The 17,889-nt window shown below is 49.3% G+C and overlaps 1 protein-coding gene across 2 annotated transcripts in view; it reads left to right on the top strand.

The window, feature by feature from the left end:
• Nucleotides 1-17,248, top strand: part of GTF3C2 (general transcription factor IIIC subunit 2) — a 908,247-nt gene extending 890,999 nt beyond the window's left edge. For both annotated transcript variants that reach the window (XM_086928162.1, XM_086928163.1), the window contains exon 19: nt 13,978-17,248. In XM_086928162.1, coding sequence (XP_086784288.1) covers nt 13,978-14,196 — 219 coding nt within the window. In that variant the 3' untranslated portion in view covers nt 14,197-17,248. The remainder of the gene's footprint in view (nt 1-13,977) is intronic.
• The last annotated feature ends 641 nt before the right edge of the window (nt 17,249-17,889 follow it).

Below are 17,889 nucleotides of genomic sequence, written 5' to 3'. Positions count from 1 at the left end.
CTAATCATCACCAGGGGCCAAAGTAGGGCGACAGTCAGGGCAGCAGTCGTCAGCAGCCGTCGGGAAGGAGTAGCTGTGCCTCAAAAGACCTTCAGTCCACTTCGACATACAGGGGTCGCTCACGTGGCTCGCGAAATCCTCCGGAATTTTCTTGCGAAGCTCCTCACGACCTTAGGGCAAAACTACTACCGCTGAAGTCGCCCACACGTTGGGCTGCCAATTGGAGAACCTGACCTTACGGGCCAGGCGGCGCAGGGCACGCCTTAGATCTCCGAGTTCACCTGCTTTGGCAGACAGAGACACGTGACACTCTGTTAGGCGTAGAAAAGCAGATTTATTAGCTGCAGCTAAGCACAGTGGTCCTGTAAGTACACCAGCGGGTATGTTATCAGGAGACTGCCACTTCATTCTGTGGCGCACAGATTATTACAGTACACAAGTTTACAATGCCAACTCCCAAAACATACAAAACTGACGAATAGGAATAGTTTGAAAACAAGCTATCGAATGTCTAAAACACACCCTCCTTTCAGACCCTGTGTGCTCTCCTGCCTTCAGGTTAATCAACACTAGTGTCCGTAAATCAATTTGCAGGTGGTAGAACATGTTGAATGCTACAAAGGACAGTCTATGTAACAGGAGAACACACGAAGAGAATAGCGAAGGCCAGTTAAACAAGATAAAGTCAAGAAGAATGGTAGGACCCAAACAGTGGAGTAAGACATGGATTAATCAGTCTAGACATGGATTTACGAAACTCTGGAGACCCTGACATCAGTTTCATAAACATAGGCAGAAGTTACTCTTTAACAGGAAGGACACGTAGCAGCTGCAAGAGCAAAAACATCGCGTTCACCACGTCCGCCGTGCTGCCTGAGTGAGGCAACACAAAATGGCGGTTAAATACAAAATGGCGGCTAGATATGAAGCGAAGTCGAAAACCACGTAACCTCACTAGTCTAAGGTGCAGTGGTGGTGTCATCTCGCAGTCCTGTGTGTGGGTATGTATGTTCAGTGCTAGTCTAAGGTGCAGTGGTGGTGTGTCTTCTCTGTCCTGTGTGTGGGTTTGCATGTTCAGTGCTAGTCTAAGGTGCAGTGGTGGTGTGTCTTCTCAGTGCTAGTCTAAGGTACAGTGGTGGTGTGACCTCTCAGCCCTGTATGTGGGTGTGCATGTTCTGTGCTAGTCTGAGGTGCAGTTGTGGTGTGTCTTCTCAGTCCTGTGTGAGGGTGTGCATTTTCAGTGCTAGCCTAAGGGGCAGTAGGGGTGTCTCCTCCTAGTCCTGTGTGTGGGTGTGCATGTCCAGAGCTAGTCTAAGGTGCAGTGGTGGTGTGTCTTGTTTGTCCTGTGTGTGGGTGTGCATGTTCAGCACCAGTCTAAGGTGCAGTGGTGGTTTGTCTTCTTTGTCCTGTGTGTGGGTTTGCATGTTCAGTGCTAGTCTAAGTTGCAGTGGTGGTGTGTCTTCTCAGTGCTAGTCTATGGTGCAGTGGTGGTGTGACCTCTCAGCCCTGTGTGTGGGTTGCATGTTCAATGCTAGCCTAAGGGGCAGATGGGGTGTGTCCTCTCAGTGCTGTGTGCGGGTATGCATGTTCAATGCTAGCCTAAGGTGCAGATAGGGGGTGTCCTCTCAGTCCTGTGTGTAGGTGTGCATGTCCAGAGCTAGTCTAAGGTTCAGTGGTGGTGTGTCATCTCTCAGTCCTGTGTGTGGGTATGTACGTTCAATGCTAGTCTAAGGTGGAGTGGTGGTGTGTCTTCCCTGTCCTGTGTGTGGGTGTGCATGTTCAGTGCTAGTCTGGGAGGCAGTGGGGGGTGTGCTCTCAGTCCTGTGTGTAGGTATGTACGTTCAGTACTAACGGGGGCAGTAAGGGTGTGCCCTCTCTATCCTGTTTGTGGGTGTGTGTTAGACCTGGCACCATTGGCGTGGGTCTCCCTTCCATTTTTGCTGTTGCCTCATGTATTTTTGCTGGTGTTAGATGCTTTGGGCACTGTGCCACTGCTGTCCAGTGCCACAGTGCGAGTGCTCCCTGTTGTAAATTGTTGTATTGATTAGTGATTCCATGATTGGATGTTTGGTTTACCTGTCAGACCCTAGTACAGTGCAGTGAGTGTGCCCGGGGTGTGTAATCCAAATGCTGCTGGTGGGCCTGCAGCACTGTTTGTGCCACCCACAGAAGCAGCCTTGTAAAATGTGTCTAAGGTCTGCCATTGCAGAGCCTGTGTGCAGTCTGGTACTGTCATGCTGACTGGGCAAGTGCACCCACTTGCTAGTCCCGAAACCTTCCCTTTTCTTCATATCAGTCACCCCTATGGTAGGCCCAAGGGCAGGGTGCATTGTAAGTATAAGGTAGGACACGCCCTGATGTGTGTGACATGTCCTAATGGTGACAAATGCAAAAACAACATTTGATGGACAGAATGCAGAACAATGTCATACATTCACCCCAGTACAGAGATCTGGGCCTAAATCCATCGTTTTTTTTGCACTCCACACCACCCCAGGCAGTTCGGGCTGGACTGTTCCCATGAGGCACAGGGTCAAGGCTGATTTGCATATGGCCATGTCTGAACTGGGGTGGTGTGGAGTGCAAAAAAACGATGGATTTAGGCCCAGATCTCTGTACTGGAGCGAATGTATGACATTGTTCTGCATTCTGTCCATCAACTGTTGTTTTTGCATGTCCTAATAGTGAATTACAGCCATTTTCGTTTTGCACTATTGCAAGGCTATCTGTTCTCCATAGGCCAGAATGGGATGTTAGAATTGTATTTTTTTTTTTTAAATTATATAAAGTTTTATTACATGAAAATAGAGGGCAGATACAAAGCCAATATTCTCCTAAATCATGTTTACATTGAATCTGCTCATAACATCAAGCATCTTAAGATACATAGTCCATCAAATGCAGAATTCTACAGTCTTAGAAGAACACAGATTGCTTTCAATATATAGACAATCCTATCCCAAACAAACAAGGAAGGCCCCCCAAACAGAAAGAAACAAAAATTTAATGTTTCACATCATTGACAATGTATGGCTCCGAGTCATATTATCTCGCAACAGCTTCTAACTAAACCGTAGGGATGTTAGAATTGTTACAACTTATAATCCTAACAGACTCGGAGAACATGGTAGAAATTCGAGTTGAGTATGCCTGAACTCAGAATAATAAAATTCATCTTTTAGTAACGTTTATTTTAATATTCTGTGTTTGGAAATACCACTTTTAGAAAGTATGTATTTGCTTGTCTAACCATTCAAAACTGCCTCTGCTAGGTTGTGTATTCCTTTGTCTGGTTTTGTGAGTGACAGGGCTGAGGGATTCAAAGAGACAGACTGAGTCACTCAGTGGTGAATAGGGAGATCTGCATCTAGATGGGAGGGTTGAATTGCACCTGAACCTTGAATAGGGCTGTTCCTGCCTTCCACAATGCATACTCCACCCACCAGCGTGCGGCTGATGTCTCTGCCCTGCACACTGAAAGAAGAGAAGCAGTCCTCTCAACCAAGTGCTCCAGGACTGTACTTGCCTTCCACAATGCTGGCTCCACCTCCTGTGGGGCATCTGATGTTTCTGCCCTGCACTGTGAAAGGAAAGAAGAAGTCTGGTAAACAAAGTGCTCAGGAACTGGTTTGGACTAGGCACAGTTCCTCTCCCCTCAGAGAACAAAGGATTTTGGGGTATAAATATTGGGACCCTGATCCCAAGAAATTAAATCACTTTTGGTCTTCAAGAAGAAACCTTTACTGAGGGAAAGAACCTGAAGAAACTGAGGAGAGACTATTCCCAAGCTGAAGTGCTGCTTGGGGGATTGGCCTGCAGTGGTTGCCTTACTGCCAAAGGAAGGAGAAAGGAACTTTGTGTACTTTGCTTTCAACTTGTGAAGGATCTCCAAGGGCTTGGAAAAGAGCTTGCCTCCTGCTGAAGTCTCAGGGACAACAGACTACAACCCCCTGCTCCCCAGAGTTCTTGTGGAAGTGCCTGCTGCTGTTTTTGGCCTTCTGAGGAACTGCGTGTCTCAAGGAGCAGTAAGCGCAACTCAAGGAGAAGAAGCGTGTCGCTGTGCCTGCCGTCGCAACTCCGATGAAGGGTGTCGCCACTGGAACTGTCGCACTGCACCGCATCGGAGAGAAGCGTGCCAAAACGAAGAGGAAGTGTGTCGCCGTCGCTGCTACTGTCGTCGCAACTTCGAAGGAGGGTGTCGCTGCTGGAGCGGTCGCTCTGCACAGCATCCGGAGAAGGATCTTGCAACGAGGTCAGAGCATATCGCTGTCGCTATGCCTGCCATCTCAACTCCGAAGGAGCGTGTCGCCACTGGAACTGTCGCACTGCACAGCATCGAAGAAGAGCAACTCGCATCCCCGAGAAGCGCGCCGCCGTCGGAGCTGCTGCCGTCGCATCTTGGATGTCGCTGTTGTAGTTGTCGCATCTTGCGGAAGCTTCACACATCGTGTGGGAAGTGTCGCCGCTGGAGCTGCTGCCATCACAATGCGGAACAATGGTGTTGCCGCTGCAGTCCACGCAGCGAACCGAGAACTTCTTGCATCCCCGAGAAGCATGCCGCATCTGGAAGATCTTCACGTCTTTATTTCTTTGCACCTGAACTTTGACGCATTTCCATTGCTGCAACATTGCTTGTCGTAGAAGCGCAACACAACCTAAGGTACATTGACGCAGAGTGTTGCATCTAGGAACTGAACTGAACTAAGCTTAAATCTACCATCTTAAAGTAATAATATTGTGTATTTTTGTCGTTTATGGTCTTGTGGTAACTCTATATAAAGTATACTTATTTTTTATATAAAACCTGTGTGGTGTCCATCTGTGATGTTGTTACTGTATGTGGTCACAAATGCTTAACACACAACGCCTCTGAGATAAGCCTTGACTGCTCGTGCCAAGCTACCAAGGGGGTGAGCAGGGTGTAATTTTAGGAGTGTAATCCCCCTTATCCTGACTAGACGCAAGGGTCCCTATTTGTCACAAGTATCTACCTGTGCCAGCTAGAGACCCCCAAATCTAACAGTGTGCATGTTCAGTGCTAATTAATTTAATTCATTAATTTTTGAGCTTGTAAAGCGCACTGCTACCCGTAGGTTTCCTGGTGCTGTATAACGCTGGGGAACCCGTCCTGGCTTTCCCTGTGAGATGGTCCCTATTGGGCACCCCCAAGGCGAAACCAGGCCTCCCCAGCGTTGATGGGGCCGTTTGTGGAGATTAAGCAAGTTATTGCCCAGAGTTGCTGAGTGGAACCCATGGTTAGAGTGGCACCAAAGGCGAGATTTATCAAGCCCGCTGACATAGGCCCAACACCCTGCAGCGTCGGGAATTGAACCCTGGTCCAGGGCCGACCTCTGCTTCTGGGTCTGCCGCCTCTAACCAGTGAGCCACACCACTCCACAGTCTAAGGTTCAGTGGTGGTGCATCTTCTCTGTCCTGTGTGTGGGTGTGCGTGTTCAGTGCTAGTCTAACGTGCAGTGGTGGTGTGTCTTCTCAGTCCTGTGTGTGGGTGTGCATATTCTGTGCTAGTCTAAGGTGCAGTGGTGGTTTGACCTCCTAGTCCTGTGTGTGGGTATGCATGTTCAATGCTAGCCTAAGGGGCAGTAGCTGTGTGTCCTCTCACTTCTGTGTGTCGGTGCGCATGTTTAGTGCTAGCCATGGGGCAGGAGGGGTGTGTCCTTTCAGTCCTGTGTGTGCTTGCGCACATTCAGTGTTAGCCTTAGGGCGGTAGGGGTGTGTCCTCTCAGTCCTGTGTGTGGGTGCCCGTGTTCAGTGATATTCTAGGGGGCAGATGGGGTGTGTCCTGTGTGTGGGTGTGCATGTTCAGTGCTAGTCTAAGGGGCTGTAGGGGTGTGTCCTCTCAGTCCTGTGTGTGGGTATGCATGTCCAGAGCTAGCCTAAGGAGCAGATAGGGTGTGTCCTGTGTGTGGGTGTGCATATTCAGTGCTAGTCTAAGGGGCAGTAGGGGTGTGTCCTCTCAGTCCTGTGTGTACGTGCGCTCGTTCAGTGTTAGCCTTAGGGCGGTAGGGGTGTGTCCTCTCAGTCCTGTATGTGGGTCCGCACGTTCAGTGCTAGCCTAAGGGGCAGTAGCTGTGTGTCCTCTCAGTCCTGTGTGTGGGTGCGCACTTTCAGTGCTAGCCTAAGAGGCAGTAGTTGTGTGTCCTCTCAGTCCTGTGTGTGGGTGCGCACGTTCAGTGCTAGCCTAAGGGACAGTAGCTGTGTGTCCTCTCAGTCCTGTGTGTGGGTGCGCATGTTTAGTGCTAGCCTAGGGGCAGTAGGGGTGGGTCCTCTCAGTCCTGTGTGTGCTTGTGCACATTCAGTGTTAGCCTTAGGGCGGAAGGGGTGTGTCCTTTCAGTCCTGTGTGTGGGTGCCCGTGTTCAGTGCTATTCTAGGGGGCAGATGCGGTGTGTCCTGTGTGTGGGTGTGCATGTTCAATGCTAGCCTAAGGGGCAGTAGCTGTGTGTCCTCTCAGTCCTGTGTGTGGGTGTGCATGTTTAGTGCTAGCCTTGGGGCAGTAGGGGTGTGTCCTCTCAGTCCTGTGTGTGCTTGCGCACATTCAGTGTTAGCCTTAGGGCGGTAGGGGTGTGTCCTTTCAGTCCTGTGTGTGGGTGCCTGTGTTCAGTGATATTCTAGGGGGCAGATGGGGTGTGTCCTGTGTGTGGGTGTGCATGTTCAGTGCTAGTCTACGGGGCAGTATGGGTGTGTCCTCTCAGTCCTGTGTGTGGGTATGCATGTCCAGAGCTAGCCTAAGGAGCAGATAGGGTGTGTCCTGTGTGTGGGTGTGCATATTCAGTGCTAGTCTAAGGGGCAGTAGCTGTGTGTCCTGTGTGTGGGTGCGCATGTTCAGTGCTAGCCTAAGGGGCAGTAGCTGTGTGTCCTCTCAGTCCTGTGTGTGGGTGCGCATGTGTAGTGCTAGCCTTGGGGCAGTAGGGGTGTGTCCTCTCAGTCCTGTGTGTGGGTGTGCATGTTTAGTGCTAGCCTAGGGGCAGTAGGGGTGGGTCCTCTCAGTCCTGTGTGTGGGTGTGCATGTTTAGTGCTAGCCTAGGGGCAGTAGGGGTGTGTCCTCTCAGTCCTGTGTGTGGGTGCCCGTGTTCAGTGCTATTCTAGGGGGCAGATGCGGTGTGTCCTGTGTGTGGGTGTGCATGTTCAGTGCTAGTCTTGCGGGGCAGTAGGGGTGTGTCCTCTCAGTCTTGTGTGTGCTTGCGCACATTCAGTGTTAGCTTTAGGGCGGTAGGGGTGTGTCCTCTCAGTCCAGTGAGTGGGTACGCACGTTCAGTGCTAGCCTAAGGGGCAGTAGCTGTGTGTCCTCTCCGTCCTGTGTGTGGGTGTGCATGTTTAGTGCTAGCCTAGGGGCAGTAGGGGTGTGTCCTCGCAGTCGTGTGTGGGTGTGCATGTTTAGTGCTAGCCTAAGGGGCAGTAGGGGTGTGTCCTCTCAGTCCTGTGTGTGGGTGTGCATGTTCAGTGCTAGCCTAAGGGGCAGTAGGGGTGTGTCCTCTCAGTCCTGTGTGTGGGTGTGCATGTTTAGTGCTAGCCTAAGGGTCAGTAGGGGTGGGTCCTCTCAGTCCTGTGTGTGCTTGCGCACATTCAGTGTTAGCCTTAGGGCGGTAGGGGTGTGTCCTCTCAGTCCTGTGTGTGGGTGCGCACGTTCAGTGCTAGCCTAAGGGGCAGTAGCTGTGTGTCCTCTCCGTCCTGTGTGTGGGTGTGCATTGTAGGAAGGTGGATATCTGACTATTTCACCATACTGGGTGATCTTAATCTCCACCTAGACTCCGTTACTGAACCCACCATTAAAAACCTGCTGGCCGACCTCACGGCCCTACAGCTAAACTCCCTGGTCCACTCCCCCACTCACACTGCCGGGCACATATTAGAGTCTATTTTTACCAACATTTTGGAAGCTAGTGCTGAGTCCCCTGAACCCATGGGTTGGACCGACCACTTCCTCGTCAAACTTATCATTATGGCAAAAAAAACGCCCGCTAAAGTTGCGGCTAACTCCTGCCATTAAAAACCTATGAGAATTCCATCCCCCCGACGAGAACAGAGATATTAACACAGCCTATGCTGCTTTTCACGACTGGATCGTTACAGGGCTTGATGCCTTAATTCCGGCTAAATGGACAAAAACTCGCAGCTCCCCCACCAACCCATGGTACAATGAAACGCTCAAAACCTTACGGAAGGATTGCAAGAAAGCTGAACGCAAATGGAGGAAAAACTACGTAGATAGCGACAAAGCCCTCTATTTGTCAAAACTACGCACATACCACAAGGCAATGCGTACCACCCGAGCCTCCTTTTACGCAAAGGAAATTAAACTAAGCCCCAACCCCACTAAAACAATCTTCAAACTAGTTCAAAGCCTCCAAAAAATCTCCAATCCGGTCTCCTGCATTACTTCCTCGAAACAGTGCGAAGACCTTGCCACCTTTTTCATTGAAAAAGTGAGGAAAATCTATACCTCCTTTCCTCAAGAGGAGCCTGTGCCCGTCAACACTTCCAACTTTGCGGTGGTTACGTCGAAATTGTCAAGAATACCTGACATATCTCTCGACGACCTTGCAAAACTGTGCAGACAGGTTAAGTCTGGTTCCCCCACAGACCCCATGAGACCAACCAAATTCTTGGACTCACTGGAATTCTTCCTTCCCTCGCTTTCCAGCCTACTCAATCTCTCTTTCTCCTCAGCTGTGGTTCCCACTTGCTGGAAATCTGCATGGGTTTCTCCCATCATTAAAAAACCCACATTAGATCCCACAAAACCAGAAAATTACAGACCCATCTCGCTGCTCCCCTGGACGTCTAAACTGGCTGAAGCCCATGTCAACAAAGTGCTATCCCATCATATGCTGCAAAACCACGTCCTGGACCCTTCCCAAAATGGCTTCAGGCCAGGACATAGCACCGAGTCGGCCCTGTTGACCACCACGGAACACCTTCGGGGTGTCCTGGACACTGGTCAAAGTGCTGCGCTGATCCTGCTGGATCTCAGCGCGGCCTTTGACACGGTCTCACACAACATCCTGTTGAACCGACTTGAGGCCATAGGGATCAACGAACTCGCCCTTGATTGGTTCCGGTCCTTCCTTAAGGACAGGTCCTTTCAAGTTTCAGCCCCACCCTACATCTCCCAACCCCATGCCATCGAACAGGGAGTCCCCCAGGGATCGGCGCTTAGCCCATCCCTTTTCAATCTGTACGTCCAGCCTCTTGCAGCAGTGGCAAAAGAGTGGGACCTTACGCTTGTGTCGTGCCGACGACACACAGTTGGTCATCACACTCTCTGAAGGCCCCTCTACCTCGGCCACTAAATTCAGGAATGGGCTAGCAGCAGTTGCACAGTGGATGACACGCAACTGCCTACAGCTGAATGCCGGGAAAACTGAGGTGCTTCTCCTTGGCAAAAACCCTAGCTACTGGAGCGATCATTGGTGGCCCTCTTTGCTTGGCCCCACCCCCGTGCCAAAAGATGTTGTGAAGAACCTAGGTGTCTGGCTCGACTCCTCTCTCAACTTTCAGTCCCACACAAAGAAAGAGGCAGCTACGTGTGTGGGACTAATGAGGAGTCTTAGCCCGATACTCGGCTTTTTCGACTCCAGAACCCGCCAACTCATCATCCAGTCCATGATTCTTGCCCGGCTGGACTATGCCAATGTGCTATTCTTGGGGGCAAATAAAGCAGAATTAGCACGGCTGCAACGCATTCAGAACTCGGCCGCCAGAGCTGTGGTTGGCCTCCCACGCAGGTGCTCTGCCAGAGCTACCATACGTAATCTGCACTGGCTGCCAATTGAATCCCGAATTCATTTCAAAACCCTTACCACTGCATTCAAAATACTTAATTCAGACTGCCCTGAACTCCTACGCCCGCTCCTTGTACCTTACACCCCTCAGCGTACCTTACGCTCACTGGGGCAACACCTTGTGACGGTCTCCCGTTCCAGGCTTTGTAGAATGGGCGGACGCTCCTTCAAAGTCTTGGGGGCTAGACTTTGGAACTCTCTGCCTCTACATATCCGCACTCTAACCAACTTGACTGCCTTTCGAAAAGAACTAAAAACTCATCTCTTTTCCCTCATCTAGTCTGTTGGTTATCCCCCTCCACCCCTCAGGTACTGGTTAGGTCAGCGCCGGGACGCTCCGTTGCTGGGGCAGCTGTTTGCGCTTTAACAATTGGATAACATAACATAACATAACTATGGTTGCCCCCAACTTTTTCCCTGGTGTTTTGCTGGTTTTTCGACTTAGTTGACCTGGGGCCCTGCTATTGAGGACCCCAGGCCCACTGCTCTCTCTGTAAAATGGATTCCATGTACCCTAGGTGCATTTACCGATTGGTACTGGGCCCCCTTATCAGTCCCTGTACAACATACCTTAGGTATCCAGGGCATAGGTGTACCCAGGGCCTACCAGGGGCTGAAGCATGTATTATGCCACCCCTGGCTGGCCATCCAAATCTGACACAACTGGCTGCACGACAGCTGGGGCAAGGTGGTATAATCACCCTTTGCTTTAGATATAGTATCTCTATATCTAACCCTAAAATGGACACATATACTCCTATCAGTCACTCCTATGGCAGGCCTTAACAATCCTGAAGGCAGAGTGCTTGGAATTATGTGAGATGGTGCTCTGGCATGAGCTGAGCCCGTTTGAGCTTGCGGAACCAAGTCCTAATAGCTGTTCCATGATAACGCGTACCATATCCTCTTAAATGCATTATAATCCTCGCGGTTATTTGCTAACTTTGGTATCGCATTATCAAAACATGTCGAGTAAGGTGTCATACGAATTGGAATACTAACCCCTCGCCAATTCTGGCGACGGGGTTAGCATTCCACCCTTCTAGAGGGACACGACATGTATGTAACTGTGAACCCCGGTTAAAGTTAACTCGAGCCTCAGCATCACAAAATGGATGCTGCCACCACAGACACAAGTCTGACCTCCTGCTGCTGGGAGTCCTTCCAGCGAAGGAGGCTTGGACAAAGGGTTTCCTGCTTTGGGAGGTGCTAGTACCACCCCAGACAGGATTTTGTGTATTAGGTAGGACAGGGCTCAAAGGAATGAGACATGCCTGGGGCACACAAGGTGCCCTGTGCATACACCGGTCAGAACCAGTTCCTGGGGCACTCCAGCTCCAGAGCTGGCGACAGACCGGACAAAGGAAAGGGGGTGTAACCACCCCCCTTCCTGGTCTCACCCAGAGGAGGGACCTAGTCGTAGTGCAGCCACCTTTAGGAGAATAAAGGTAGGAGCTGGTCCCATTCCAGATAAGATTAATCTTGACAACTTCTACGAAGAACTCTTGACCTTCTCCCTCCTGATTACCAGAAGACTGAAGAATCTCCCCTATGGTCAGGGAGTGACCATCCTGCTTCGCAGGCACCATCAAGCTCCTGTGCGGTTTGCTGCAGAGTCCTTCCATCCCGGAATCCGACGACCCAGCTCGACAAGACCCGGACCTCCAGACCTCTCTGACCTCTACCCACATCCACAGCACAGCTGGGACCAGTGGGTGCGACGAGCAATGTGGAGACTGCCATCTTGTGAAAACCTGCACAGCGCTTCCAGCACGACCGCCGAGGGATCCTCGAGTGAGTGCACTGGGGTTTGAGATGCCCTACACCGACGCAGCTCCTGCACCAAAGACCAGCCCCCCAGCATCCACGAGATCTGCGTGGGGCCCTTTTGCCTGGTTGCTGCTCTTCCTGTTGTCTGGTCACTCGCCGGCTGGCCTGTGACCTCTGAGACGACGACCTGAAGAATCCGACACTGCTAGTCTGGTCCCCCAGCCTGGCCCTTGCTTCCCTGTGAACGAGAAGCACCCCGGACCCTCCTGGTCCGCACCAGACGCCATCTTTGCTCCACCGCGTGGCTTGCATTTGCCAAGGCCTACTGTCCAGATCGACGATCTGACACCGCCAACAGAAGTAGACCACGTGGGACAGCTCGTGCCTCCAGCCTGGCCGTGAAGAACAGCTCCTGGTCCACACAGCTGCAGAGAGAAGCGACCCTTCCTTCACCTGACTGCGGCGACAGCATCTGGTTCCCTCCTGGTTCCAGCACCGTCACTGGCTAGTGACCGAGACTCTGTCCCCTTCCCTTTCAGGACTTCTTCCTAGTTCCATCCTTGGAACCACCGGACTCCTCCATCTGGCTGCCTGCCAGCAACTCCTTGTTTCAGGCATCACCGGGATCAACGCAGCAAACCCGACGCAACTTCAGCCCTATGCACCCGCAGCCTGTGGGTTAGGTAACTAAAGCTTCTAGGTGCTGAAGTCTGTGTACACTATCCTAGTGTCTAGGTCCACTGTTGTTTTCCCTCCATCCAGCCGGGTTCGTCCGGAATCCGTAACTTTCTGAACTGTACGATCCATAGACGTTGGTACACATCCCGCGTGAGGGTTTCCACTCTGCACGTGAGACCCGTGGGCCTCCTGCTCCTTACTTACCCAGTTTGTAGCGTAGTCCCAGCAATCCTCCAGCCTCTGGATCTCCTTACAGTACCTTCCTTCCTCGCATTCCATTGTTTTGAGTATATGGTTTGCCGTGCCCCTAGGGCGCACTTGTAAATATTGTGCGAACTCGTATTTCCTTTTGAGTATTGTCATGTGCTTAGCCCTCTGATCTCATAAAGAGCTCAGAGGTGTATGTTAGTTAATAAATATATGTTTATTTTCATAACAACCCGTGTGGTGTCCTTTCATGTGGTATTCAAGGGGTTATATGTGGTAAAACAGCTGGCTTCACATGCCAATCAGAGTTTAGCCTAAAGACTGCTTTTGTCCATGCTACTAGGATAGCTGGTCTATAAGATTGACTTACAACCAATCACCATAAGGGTTGTTTGGACTGATACAAGGTGGTCACTAGAACTAGTGAACATCATATATCAGGCCAACTTCTCACATGCATGTTTAGTGCTAGCCTAGGGGCAGTAGGGGTGTGTCCTCTCAGTCCTGTGTGTGGGTGTGCATGTTTAGTGCTAGCCTAGGGGCAGTAGGGGTGGGTCCTCTCAGTCCTGTGTGTGCTTACGCACATTCATTGTTACCCTTAGGGCGGTAGGGGTGTGTCCTCTCAGTCCTGTATGTGCGTGCGTACGTTCAGTGTTAGCCTTAGGGCGGTAGGGGTGTGTCCTCTCAGTCCTGTGTGTGCGTGCGCACGTTCAGTGTCACCCTCTCAGTCCTGTGTGGGTGCCCGTGTTCAGTGCTATTCTAGGGGTATTAGATATGTCCTTTTAGGCCTCTGTGCTGGTGCGTACGTTCAGAGCTCGAATAAGGGGTGTGTCATCTCGGTACGTTAGGTCGTGCCGTTCCTGCTGAGGTTTGTCCCATCCGCACCGCTAGAGGATGCTGCTTTTAGATGTCCTACTCGAGCGGCAGCAGCTTCCTCAATGCGAACATAAGGTTTCTCAACGCGAGCAGTCAATGTAATCCGTGTCCGCGCGCATTGATAAATCTTGCCAGAAGATGGCCTGGGATAAGATTATCCTTGCTCGCCAACTTAACATTGATGATCGAATAATAAACACCACTCTGCTATGCGGAGCAGAGTTTTTCGGAACTCATCGCGGAGAGGGAAAAACTCGGCGAGCGGGCGGAATTTCACGCACAGGCCTAGTGTTTTCCTTATCCCATTCTGACTGCACACCAGTTCTGACTGTACATGTTCCAGTTGTTTGGAACAGTGCCTTCTGGGAGGGGTAGAGCTCATGTCTTGTGACTGTGAGTACCACTGAAACATGGTGACGGCTCATCGTTCAGAGCTGCGCTTCACCCGTGCCCATGGCTCACCAGCACTGCGGCTCACCTACTAATTACTGAGATTATGGATCTGTTCACACTAGATAGGCTTTGTGCACTTGTTGAATTGTAGGCCCTAATACAGTGATGAGTGAAGAAATAAAGCATTCTTCCGTGTAAAAACGCCCTGTAAACCAAGGTGTAACTAACTCTCTTCTTTGTTTCCCTCCGTAGGTTCGCTTCAATCCTAACCTGGACGCGCATGCCTGGTTGGTGTCTGGGGGTCAGGCCGGCATCGTCAGAGTTCACTGTATGAGGGCGCTGAGCTCCCATGTGAGCCGGAAGCTGGTCATGGAGTGCCAGGCCCAGTTCAGTACAATGCAGGAGAATGAGATGCAGGATGAGGCAGAGTACATCCCGGAAGTGGCACACAGCGTGGTGCAGGCGGAGTAGGAAATGGAGAGCAGGCTCAAGTCTATTCATCTACTTTCAGGCTAGAGGAATGGACCCAGTCTCATGCACTAACAAGACGGACCCTGCCAAGAAAAGGCAGTCTAACCTTCAACAGTGATGGGGAATGCACCACCCAAGACAAGGCAGTCGAACTTTCAACAGTGATGGGGAATCTACCAACCTTGCAAGGGGTGTGTTTGTGCTCTTGTGCTAAGCATCTGTCCTCCATTCCACCTTGATGTGTGCATTAAGAACAAAACCTTAGAATGTGCCTGGAATTTCCCCTACGATATCCATGTGTGCTGTCTGCGTGCACTGTTGAATACTCTTCTGGGATGAGCACATTTCTCTGGCTGAGAGCCACAGGAGACATGCAGGCCAATTATGAGACCTCCCCAGGCCTCCTTTGTTTTTCTTCTTGTGAAACGGCCCTCCAGTCCATCGGCTCACTAAGTGTCAGTCTGTCCAAGGCATGTTTGTTTCTTAGGTTCATGGCCTGTGTGCGAGCAGTCGTTTTCAGGTTTCGATTGTCTTCCACGTCATGTAACATGTAGTGTTTCAGCTGTTAGGAGATCTCTCTCCGTTGCCGTTAGTAGTTGTGTATGTCATGAGGTTGTTTGTGTCAGGCTGCCACAGAAGGAGATACTGCTCGAAGAAATTCTCCAAAGCTTGGAAGCTGCAGCGGTTCGTCCTGCTGTAGCTGTCTGCACATACTGCGTTCAGCTACATCTCCTTGCGAGTGACAGACAATCAGAGCTAGGCAGGGTCCATGCTAGCATGGAAGTTATTGTTGGTCAGATAGCCACAGTGAAATAATTCCAGCTAGAGGTGGCAAGTAACAGGCAATAAAAGCACCATTTGTGGCACAGTATTTGTGCAGTCTCAGAGAGAGGACCATTCATGAAACGTTAACTCTTGTGCAAAGCCTGTCCATTTCTATCATTCTGTTTAGTTTTTACTTTCAAAGGGCAGTGCACCTTGTTCAAGACCACTTGTAAAGATTGATGTGCTGTGCTAGAAAGTGTCTGGACTCCTCTGCTGACTATGGTTTGTCGGTTGCTCGGCGGGCTCACTTGGTAGTGGCGTGGTTGGATGAGTGGGCTTGGATTGGAAAGAAGACCCTCTCCCTACTGTATACATCTTTTTATTCCTGTTGGTGTACTAGAACTGAACAGAGCTGCTGCACTGTCATTTTACAGACATGCGCCCAAGTGAGGCCTGGTTTACTTGCTGCATCTGCCCTTGCAGAAGGGCTCTTTCCAAGTGAAGGCTCCGAGTGCCCGTGCCCAGCTTCTCAGTCTCTGTGGTGTATTGTGAGAAAATTGTGGGTGGTGGTCTTCAGAGCACATGTTCTTTGAAGGAAGGCTTGACCGCAGGTGCAGAAAATGAATACTGGAGTCCACGGTGGCCTAAATGTTACTCTTGGCCTTTTTCCTTGAACCATTCATATTTAGTACTTGTTCTGGAGTCCTAATGATATATGCATTTGTTCTGTTCCCACTATCCTTGCATTTAACACGTGACTGTAAATATACACGTATGAATATAGTTACCCACACACGCTTGAACAGTAATACCTTACAGAGTTGTGTGGAATGCTCAAAACATGCAGAGCTGAAGGCTGTTTGACCACGCTCAAAAACTTTTAATTAAGTGGAACCAATGTCTTAATTCTCTTTTAAGCCTGAGGGCAGGTGTCATCTTTTAATCTGAATACATTTCCCCATTTAGTGGGATTTGTCCTGAGTGAAGCGTGGAGCAGATAGATTCTGACACCGTTTATATCCCATGTGTAAGCGTGTTAAGATGAGGGCTACAATCGACTGGAAAATACTGTACAAACTCTTAGGGAAAACCTGTGGATTCAGTTTCCCCATTAATCTAAATCAAAATGGCTTAAGATCCTACCAGTTGGAAAATATAGAATAGTTTTTTCATGGTGATATTTTATTCTCCATGCAAGCAAAGAGAAGCTATCTTTATCCCTTTGATCATTGGAACGCTTGTGCCTCTCTTAACATGCTACCCTCAGCCATTCTACAAGTTCTTCAGCTTTAGATCTTCGGTAGAGTAGCAAGATTATGTCTCCACGCGTGGCTCTACAGAAGACACCTACACTGTAGAACTTTCTTTGCAGGGAAGCTATTTATTCTTGTCAATCTCTGGTAACAGACGGAGAGTAGAGTTTTAGGCTTTTTTTTATAACAACATACACCTACTTTCTAATGCGTGGCAGGTTCTGAACATTATCTGCCACATAATTGTCGTGTACATAGGTATAAGTTTAATGCACTGCCCTGTTTGCTGGGGTTGGGAATATAGATATATATACGTGAGGTGGCTGAAAATATGTTGCCACATTCTGGTTTTTCACCTTGTATGTCTGTTTTATGAAAATTGGCCAAGTGTGTCTGTCACTTTCATCTACTTTGAGTTCTTGATTTTGTTCATATCTCATGGATGTGTCTGTGTCCCACTAGTGATCTCTTAAATTGGCACTCAAAGCTTGCTAAGCTTGCACACCAGAGCAAAATCCATTACTTTGTTACTTCAAGACAGTGGAACCCATCTGGACTGCTTCGTTTTAGGGGGAGTGCAATCTGCTTCCTTTGTCCCCATCCCATGTGAGGGTACAGGCAGTTAGGAGCAATGTACAAAGCAAAACAGCATTGTCTTCCTGAGTTAGACCTAAACCCAGGACTGTAAGTCACCAGAAACAGTCATGTGAGGTGGTCGTCAAACATGACCCTGAAACATCCTTCATGACCTGGCCCTTGTGTATGTAGCCAACTACGCGTGTATGTGTACTTTCATTGAACATACATAACCGGGCATGCATGAGAATATGTAGGCAGTGCCCTGGATTATTTGTATATGATTGTATATTTATACACCTGTGAGAATGAACTTATTGAAGTAGACACTTCTGTCCCACCCTTTGAAATTTGCAAATGTTATTTTTCTGGCTGTAAGTATTGAATGCTAAGTCGCTCACATTGAGCTCTAATGGGACACTCTGGATATCTTTGTTTAATAAAAACAGCTTTTTTAAGATCAGTCTGAAATGTTTCTTTCTTTATAGATACTTTGGCTTTGATCTAATATTCATTTTGAGTATGGTTTTTAAACTTGAACATTTGTGAGTGTTACATTTTATAGACACACTCTTTTTTAAAGATGCATATCTCTGACCTTCAACAGGGATTTGAACAATCCTGATTTCTTAATCTGAAAAACGATAAACACTTCTGTTACTCTGATTCTTCACCAGAAATGTATATTCTTCTTAACAGTTCCTTTTTCAGCATACACATCTATTTGCATGCTTCTCCTTCTATATATACCACTGGGGGCACAATTACAAGTTAAGCTGAATTTCCCTCTGCTTAGTCATGAGTGAGAAATCTTACCGGTAACACTTCCCACGCTTAATATATACATGTATAGAAGGTGAAAACTGTCATTTCCCAAATGCAGACAAATCCTCCATAGCCTTAACCATTCAACACAGATCCAGGGCTTTCTCCCTCAATTCGGTCATTTGACATAAGCTTTTTTCCGAAATTCTAACCTTGTGCAAGATACATGTTGCCCCATAAAAGTACTGGTTTTAAATCCTGCAAGGATTGACATAAACAGATGTTTGTTATGGAGCCTCACATGGTCTGTGTCTGGTGTCTGTGCTCCCAGCAT

This window comes from Lissotriton vulgaris, chromosome 6, assembly GCF_964263255.1.
Source record: "Lissotriton vulgaris chromosome 6, aLisVul1.2, whole genome shotgun sequence".
NCBI classification, from domain to species: Eukaryota; Metazoa; Chordata; class Amphibia; order Caudata; family Salamandridae; genus Lissotriton; species Lissotriton vulgaris.
This window is presented reverse-complemented; position numbering and strand designations above follow the sequence as displayed.